Source organism: Micrasema longulum, unplaced genomic scaffold (assembly GCF_059751315.1).
Source record: "Micrasema longulum isolate JH-2025_06_02 unplaced genomic scaffold, ASM5975131v1 h1tg000247l, whole genome shotgun sequence".
Classification (NCBI taxonomy): Eukaryota; Metazoa; Arthropoda; class Insecta; order Trichoptera; family Brachycentridae; genus Micrasema; species Micrasema longulum.
Window position 1 is genome coordinate 180242 of NW_028277452.1, and position 9242 is coordinate 189483.

General features: G+C 30.2%; 1 protein-coding gene across 1 annotated transcript; it reads right to left on the minus strand.

The window, feature by feature from the left end:
* Positions 1 to 439: 439 nt before the first annotated feature.
* Positions 440 to 7206, minus strand: LOC148283340 (salivary endonuclease-like). The gene is made up of 3 exons (XM_088223663.1): positions 6421 to 7206; positions 3572 to 3678; positions 440 to 1629 (listed from the first exon to the last, which is right to left on the minus strand). The coding sequence occupies exons 1-3, from the start codon at positions 6537 to 6539 to the stop codon at positions 953 to 955; spliced, it is 903 nt and encodes a 300-aa protein (XP_088079789.1). The 5' UTR covers positions 6540 to 7206; the 3' UTR covers positions 440 to 952.
* Between the last annotated feature and the right edge of the window lie 2036 nt (positions 7207 to 9242).

Consider the following 9242-nt stretch of genomic DNA (forward strand, 5'->3'; position numbering starts at 1 on the left):
TATTATATCTACAAATGTTCTATCATTGTTTTTGTATTCATACATCAATAAAAGTTTTTATTTGGTATTTTGCTATGTATTTTTATATTATTAAACTCTACCTTGGTCACGCCCAAATGATTTGTGTGGCATTTATGCTCCTAAGTAATGGTTTCCTAGATAAATAGGAAACAACGCCGTTTTAGCATATTATTAATTACTATATTTAATTAATTACCAGGGGGTGATTACATCTATCCCATAGTTTATTGCCGTCCTTATGTGCGGACTGAGACTAAAAGAGTAATTAGGAGAGTAAAAAGTAGGATTATGCTTCCTTGTTCATGTTTAAAATACATTTTAAATGTTTAATTAAACAACGTGAAACTTTTAAGTTAATAGGAGTGTTTTATTACCAAACATGCTTCAATAGGAAACACAGCATTAAAACCTCTCTCAGTTGGGTGTTAAAATTTTATTTCCTTATATTAGATATGACAATGAGAATTATTTATTAACTGCACGAGCAAATGGCAGTAAAAAATCAAATATAATCAATGCAAAATTGATTTTTTTGTTCTAAAAAAACTTCCTAAGTATTATTTTTTATAACCATCACAAAATATGTAAAAAAAAACTGTGTGCAAATGAAATGTAAGCGAAAATTATTAAAAAAGTTAAAAAAAGGTTTTTCTTTGTACCATATATTTCATAGTCCCTTGTCTTTTGCTTTGGACGCAAGGCAGATTATTTTACCTTTATTGATATTAAAGTGTCTGCTAATAAGAGTCCAATTTAGTAACCTTTAAACGATTAGGTTTATATAAGGTAAAAATGCTATGAAAAATTAAAGCTTAAAATTTAAAGGCTTTGCAATCATTTATAATTATCAACATATGATAAAATATAATGATTGCTGAAAGATGGGTAGATAAACAAAGAACTTAGTAAATATCATAATTATATTAAACACTTAAGTTCCCGTTATTGGCCCAGAAATAGCAAGTGGACTCAATAATTTAACTTTGGCTATAAGATCGTTGACATTGCAACAATATGTATATCCTTTAGAGAAATCCGTCCATTCTGCTCTCGTCCAGTTTGTCTGGGCACAAACGTTGGTGCAAAGAACTTCGCTTTCAGAAGTGACGTGTGGATTATTTAAAGTAACAAATGCTATTCCTTTAGTTGTGGATGCAGAGTAAATGATCTTCCAGAACCATTTTGGAACAGGCAACTTATTGTTATCAAAGAGGTACAAATCCACTTTGACTCCCGATGCATTGGGTAAAGAGCTGACTCCGTATGTTCCTGAATACACGGTCAAATTTTGTTGTAATTGAATACCAATATCTCTCGCAATGTTTTCCACCCTCAGCCAGTTTCCTGTATTGACTACCTGCCATTCTGGTGCAGCGTTGACGAGGAAGTAAGTGGCTGTGCTCCAACTTCCGAAGAGGTAGTCAGCATCAGGAGCTAAATGTCCCCTGGATAGGTAGGAGGAGGTGGTGATATACTTGGCTGCTTGAGTAGCTCCCAGTAGAACTGTCAGACGATTCAGTTGCTCAGTTTGCTTGTATTGGTTAGGAGTGATTGCGTACGTTAGACCTTGGTTCCTAAATGACGGTCGATCAGATTCAATCTCTGCGTCTAGAAATAGAAAATAACGTTACTCTTTTAAATCATGTTAGTGAAAAGTAGCTTCATAGCTTCAAATAGGCTTTTGATTGAGTTTTCCCACAATTTTAATTATTTGCATCTTTGGGAAAATTACATCCACTTTGCTTTACAATGAGTGCATAAGTATGCAATGTCTATCATAATTCTAATAATAAATTATATGAAACTGACAGATGAACCGTGAAAATAAGAATTAATTACAGGTGATGCAGTTATTGTTTTATTTGCCAATATTTATTTACTTATTTATTCATTCTTTTAAAATTACTCTCGTTTAGATATTAATGAACTAATTAAAGCTTTAAAAGATGTGCCCGTGTCAAGCCATAATAATTAACAATAATAAATTCATAGTAAAATTAATCAGATAAAATTAAAATGACATGTGATACAGTAAAATAATAATAAAAACCAGGTATAAATAATAAATTAAAAATTCCAAAGAATACAATGTAGAAAAGATAATCAGAAATAAATATTAAAATATGAATTATACAAATTTAGATTCATTAAAAATAAAAATTTAAAGGGTCATTGAAATCTATAGAAAAAGAATATATATATATATATATATATATATATATATAAACATAATTGAAATGATAATTGAGATATGGTTTCTAGAAACTCACCCTATACTCTAGTAAGAAAAAGGAGTAATAAATAATATGCCAAATAAGAGTTAGTACCAAATTAAATCATACAAAAATAAATGATGATTAAAAATATCTAGTAAAAATGTCAACTTTTGCTAATTGCTATTCTCAAACTTTTGACAAAAAAACAAAAAAAATTCACAACCTCGTCCCTAAATAAAATAAATATGATATTTGGACTGGAATATACAGAGCGGTAGTTATAGTTTGGAAGTGTTCTTTTTAATTGACCAAAATTGTTGCGATCCCGATATAACAATGATTTTGTAAAAATTCAAGGTATAAAAGGAAATTTATTGTGTTATACCTATAAATAATATAGAAATGCGAATAGATAAGAAAATAGTCAAGTTTTCAAACCTAACCCAATAAAATGTAATAATTTCGGTTCTTGACAGAACAAACGTCATTTCTCAATAAAATGTACTAGAAAATTTTAAATAACAACTTTTTACTTGGTCGTACAATATAATAAAATGCAACACCAGTAAAAATAAAATGAATTTGCGTAAAAATAAAATTTGCTTTTTTATCATGCAACGTAATGCAATTCATATTAAAAACACGCCGTTCTTTTTTAATGACACAAGTGTTTTTTATAATAAATTATTTGCGTCGAGAATTGTTTAACTGACCGAAATTATGTTAATTATGTAAAAAAAATCCACAATTATTACAAGGCAAATATATACAACAATATTTTGAGTTTGTCCAAATTTTTGTAGACAAGGACTGGGGTTAACTCCCTGGAGAGCTGCATATTCGAACAGAGAAGTTAAAGAAGTTAAAGAGCTGAAACCTTTATTTATGCGGGGAGATTCATCTAATTAAATTATTTCACCTACATACTAGGCAACGCCTGAAATTCTTATTTTTTCTATTTCCATACTTCTTCATGGACCAGGTGGGTTTATCAACAATATTTTGAGTTTGTCCAAATTTTTGTAGACAAGGACTGGAACTAATTCCCTGGGGAGCTGTTTATATTAACATATTACAACAGAGACAAAGAACACAACAGCTTTCAGCCCTTTAACTTCACAAACATCAACAGATGAAAGAATTGAAGGAATATAGATGTTCGAATATGGGCAGAATGGTGCATGTTACACAGTGTGTAAAGTGGCCACTTAAACCAGCCATTGACAGGTCATAAGCTCTGTAAATGCCTAGACTTCTATATTACCTTTTCTTAAATGTTCTTTGCCTCTGTTGTAACATGTTAAATATATACAAATAAGCTTGTTATCTCTTACTTGCGATTGTTTTTCCGTAAATAATATTGATAGAATATATATTGGTTTCATTGATTCTATCATAACAGACTTCTACTAAAGTGGCGAACCCCTTCGTAGAGTTGAATCTGAAAACATTAAAACAATATTTAATTAAAATACATAGAATAATTCATTAATAATTACATCAACCATAAACCAATTATTATTCCAAAAATATTTGAATATTAATAATTACATCAACCATAGACCAATCGAACGTAGTTATGCAGAAAACAGCCAGCCATAGAAAAGTGAAACTGAGATAATAGCACTTTTATGAAAAGAGTGAATGATTAAATTTACACAACAGTATGACGTATTTTTGACTTCGATAAATTATAAACAATGAATGCATTAAATGTTTTTAATTTTATAAATAAAAATATATTTACGTATTTGACCAGTTTCAATGATTTTTATTTTAAGTATCGTAAGATTTTTATTGCGTTGTGGGTGTTTTCTGCAAATTGAGAATTGCTGTTTTTGTGATTGACGCTATTTTCAAAAGGTGATTATTACTGTTTTTTTAATGAAAACGGTCTGGTTGGTTTTAACAGAACATGAAATTGATTATTTAGTACATTATTTCAAAAATAGTGGACGGGCTGCTTTCTGCATAACTTTGTTCAATTATTCCATTGATATATGAATATTCTTTAAGTTGTTGAAGTGCCATAAGTATTGGAATGCATCGAATTTTTAAAGATGTTCTGGAGCAGAGTTGTGCAATTACCAGTGTAATTCCAGATGTAGGGGAGTGATATGACTGAAAGGATAAAAAAAATTGTCTGGCTGCAACGTTTATTAATACAGAATGTAGGTAAATTATTGAATTAATTTGTCAATCTGCGTATAAACTATTACGATTATGGCCTCTAAACACTAAAAAAGCATTTACTAATGACAGGTGGCATCGACTGGTAAATTTTTGAACATGTTTTTGGTTGTAGTAGCTGCATAAACTTATCATCTCACTAATTTGAGCATCAAGAGAAAGATCAGAATTAAGAAAGACTCCCAGAAATTTATCTGTGGGTAAAACGATTCTCCTAATATCGAATGGAGCCGTATCCAAGAAATATTTTTTCATTATTTAATTTGTTAACAATAGAAGATAAATTATAGACCTTTTAAATTTATTGGAAATTGTAAATTCAATATGGGATTACCCTAAACTATTATCTCTCATTGACTTTAGGGTACCTGGAAGAATGACTAGACAGGTGCCATCCTTTTGTGGCAACAATTCACGGACAGTGTATACTTGTAATGCCGTATTAAACAGACTTCATGAACTCGGCAATAGTTATTCCCACGTATCTGATATATTTAGTGTTTTTTTTTTTTTTTTATTTATTTAACTTTTTGTACATAATATTATTTGTACATTGGCGGGCTTATTGCCAAATGACAATTTCTTCCAACCAACTAATAAAATAAAAGTTTTTTAATTATAATTCAAGTTAAAGAACATATTCAATAGAAAAAAAAAAAGCTAAGAATATATAAAAATAGAGATAAAAGTATTTGTTTATAAATTACCTTAAATCAAAACTATTACTCACTGGGAAAAAGGAAAAAAAAAATAGGAAAGATGAAAAAGGAAAGGAGGAGAGTTTAAGGAAGAGAAAGGAGATGTTTTTTCAGACGTGATTTAAACAGAGATAATGTAGTAATATCTTTGGGAGATGATTCCACAGTCGATCCGCATGGACACTATATGAGTTAGAGAAGAAAGAGATTTTGTGGATGGGAATTAAGAGAGTGCCTTGAGAATTAGAACGAAGAGGTAATCCATGAACTGATAAGCGTTGAAAATTTTCACGCAGGTATATAGGAGCGTTAGGACTTAGTGAAGGGTATTGTTCCTATTGAACAGAACTTTTGAACTTTTTCAAAGATGGTGAATGGTAATTATATTTATTTATTCATGCATTTCATAATATATACAGTTTTTTGTTCACTTTGCCCAGCTGTACGAAACAGTACTTATGATTTTTTTGTAGTAATACTGTAGAATGTTTTCTTATTTAAACATTCTACTGAATATGATGTAAAATTTTCATGCCCCACACTACCTCAACTTGATTTCCATTTCATAATAGTAAATTATTTACAATTCGTTGAAAATTGTCACCAAAATTAAAATATTTGGGTTACTTATAAGAACGTTAAGATTTATTTTTATTTAATTTTTAAATATGAAAAAAAACGAAAAATGATAATATTATCAAATACAAACGAATCTCATGAATTTCAATCCACGATAATTTTACCGTGCCGTTTAGATTGAGAGAATTATATGTGTGAAATAGGCTCTTTTCTTTTTTTTATTTATTTAGAAATTCTTGTAATAATAACAGACTTTCGTGTTTTTGATGCGACGCCGCGCCGACGGGTTGATTGAAAATCTTCCACATTTAATCGTGATGGTTATTAAATAGAGTGACATTTACATTCCTCATGACTTTTTGAGCATCGCTATACTCCACCGATGTATAAAAAAGTATGTTTGAAATGCAGCTTTATATTAATACATTTTTTCAAAATTGAAATTTGAATCGCATCTAATATCCATTGTTTGTTTGGTAATGCTGCCTCAATCCTTTTTTGAGATTTAGAGAATTTCTCAAAAAGTAATTTCATCTTGGAGAGGTCTTAGATACTAATCAGTACGACCTTATTAGTAAAAAAAGGGGTCAAAAAACATTAGTAAAAATTAAAAATCATCCATAACGTACAAATAGTGTCTAGGAAAATAAATAAAGGTGCCTATAAACGCTTTTCACATAAAGACAAAAACATGAATCGTCAGTATGATGACCTACCCAAGGTTCATTAGCTCTCCCCTACCACTCGCACAAGGTTTTCCTGTTAGTACAACGTCACTCAATGTGCTGGCGGAACAATAAAAATTATTCAGGGGATAAGCAACACCATTATACATCAATTTGTTGTTTGGTACACAAGGCAAAGTTAACTCTTGATTTCCTAAAAAAAAAAAACAGTTTTAAAAAAAGATTTTTATAACCACAACCGGCTTTGAAGCTCAATTACGGTAGTAAATTACAGCACATAATAAAAATTAAAAATCCCGTTGTTAATAGGGAAATATCACATACTACGAAAAACATATAAAATGGGTTTAGAATAACTAATTCTATTTTCAAAATCAATATGGATATTAAAGAGAAATGTTTTCATATAAAAATGTAAAAAAGAAAATCAATGAAAATACGTTCGTAGAAAAACGCGACGTGTTTGGCCTCGGTTGTGACTTCAAGATTCGTGATATTGTTCTATTCAAATTTCAATGGCCAAGAACAAACAAACATGAATCGTGACGAATTAGGGGCGTGGCCAACGGAATGACCGTTTTTCCGGGAATTCAAAATGACTAATTCAGAAGTATAATAAAATTTATATATAATTTTATTTATCTAACACTTTATATACGTATACAATTTATATACATACTAGCGGACCAGACAGACGCTGTCCTGACCAAACGTTGGCAAAAGACTTTTCATTGTACCTAGATACTTGTTTGTGATTGAATTCCAAAACTAAAAATTGTTAATATTCAAATATTTAATTCAAAGAGGTACCTTGGTACTTAATTATGGTTGAATTCCAAAACGTAAATTAAATATTTTTTCAAATATGAGATTTTTTTCCAAACGTCAAACTCAGGTATTCTCACCAACAGAGGGGTGTACATATGTAGGAATACGATTTTTTAAAATGTATTGAATTTAATATTATTTTAGTATTACCAAAAGTCCAGTATAAAGAAACAAATGGGTAGAAATCATAAGGAATTTAAGGAAAGAATCTGATTGAGATCCACAAAAAACAAATTTTGTGTGTAAACATTCAAAAACAAACTTTTTTTCTACACAAAAAACCAACATCTTTCCATTTTTTGTAAATGCATTCTCCTCGAATGCAACCCTGGTAGATCGATTAATAAAACATTTATGCTCCTTACATCTACTTTACATATTAGATTGAAGATTTTAATATCTACGAACACGCACAGCGCAAAGATCTATATTTCTCTGAACACCGCACAAAAATCGGTTAAGTCGTTTAGGAGGAGTTTGGTGACATCACACGTACAGAGGAATTATATATATAAAGATAAGGTTAGGCATATTGCCTTAAAGCAATTTCTTCCTATCTACCCAAACCGTTTAGTTTGAGAAAATTACAAGTACATCGACATAATATTCTAGATAATTATGCTGAATCTTATAGTTTTATACAAAAATTAAAAACGAATATCAAATTTAAAAAATTATTTTATACTATGATGTTAACATAATGGTAAGATGAGAAATAATCTAGTACCTTCTAGATTATTGTTAGCCTCGTGGTGAAGGGGTCAGCGCGTTCGTCTACCATGTAAGAGGTCTATTTAAAAATATGTACTCGTATTTACACTAGAATATTTCATAGTCCCTGGACTGGAACCTGAAGCGTAAAACTGATCATCTCACATTCGTGTGACAAAAATGATCAAGATACCCGGTGATTGGTATACCAATGCAGTGCCCTATACACCATTATGTACGAAAAGAGAATGATGATGATGAAATGATGAAATTATTCACCCTCTATAAATATTTTCTAGATAGACAGATATCTCAAAAGAGTGAAATAAATTTGAAGAAGATGATGAAAGAAGATGAAAGGATTGTAGGCATTGACAGGACTTATGACTTATCATTAACTGGTTTCACTTCAATTAATTTGAAGAATATGTAACTTTCACATTTCAAACTTGAAAAGTGTATTCAGCTCAATAGTTAATATTTCAATAAGCTAAGCTTTGTAAATGCCTTTGTAACCACATTGCCTAAAAAAAAATTTATTTATATATATTTATTTAAGTTGATTTTAACCTGTAAATTATACATTATAAAATAACATATTATGTGCATATAATTCTTAGAATTATTATTTTAATCATATATTAAAAGTCGTAATAAAAAGCAATAAATGTTAATTATTTTATGTTTTTTGTTTTCCTTGTATTTGACTTCTAGTAACAAATGTAAATAAAATCGTAATATCAAAGTATTGCGATAATAAAATTGAAGGTACACAGTTCACTTAAATTTTGGTGTACTACACCAAAAATACAGTTGTAGGTGTAAAAAAATACCTGCATCTTGAAAAACAAACAAATAAACAAACTATCACGCCGTTTCCCCGTAAGGATAAGCAGGGAGGATAGAATACCACATCACTCTATCTTTGCATACATATCTCGCTTCATGTACATTCATACATCTTCTCATGCGCGCGCGCCGATTATTCCGACGCAACATGTACATCTTCGAGTTTTGTTGGATTTGGTCATGCCACGTCTTTCTCGGTCTTTCTCTATTTCTGCATCAATCAACTTTCGTATTGTAAATATTTTAGCCGTTCTTTCGCTTTCTATTCGCTCTACATGTCCAAACCAACGCAGAGCTCCTTTCTTGATTTTGTTGATAATGCTTATTTTAGCCTTACATAATCTTAGGAACTCATTCGCCTGAAAGATCGCATTCCGACAGCATTCATCCTACTTTCATCCCTGTTTTTCCAAGTCCATACATCACTCCCATACATTAAAATTGCAGAACTATGAATTTGTGTA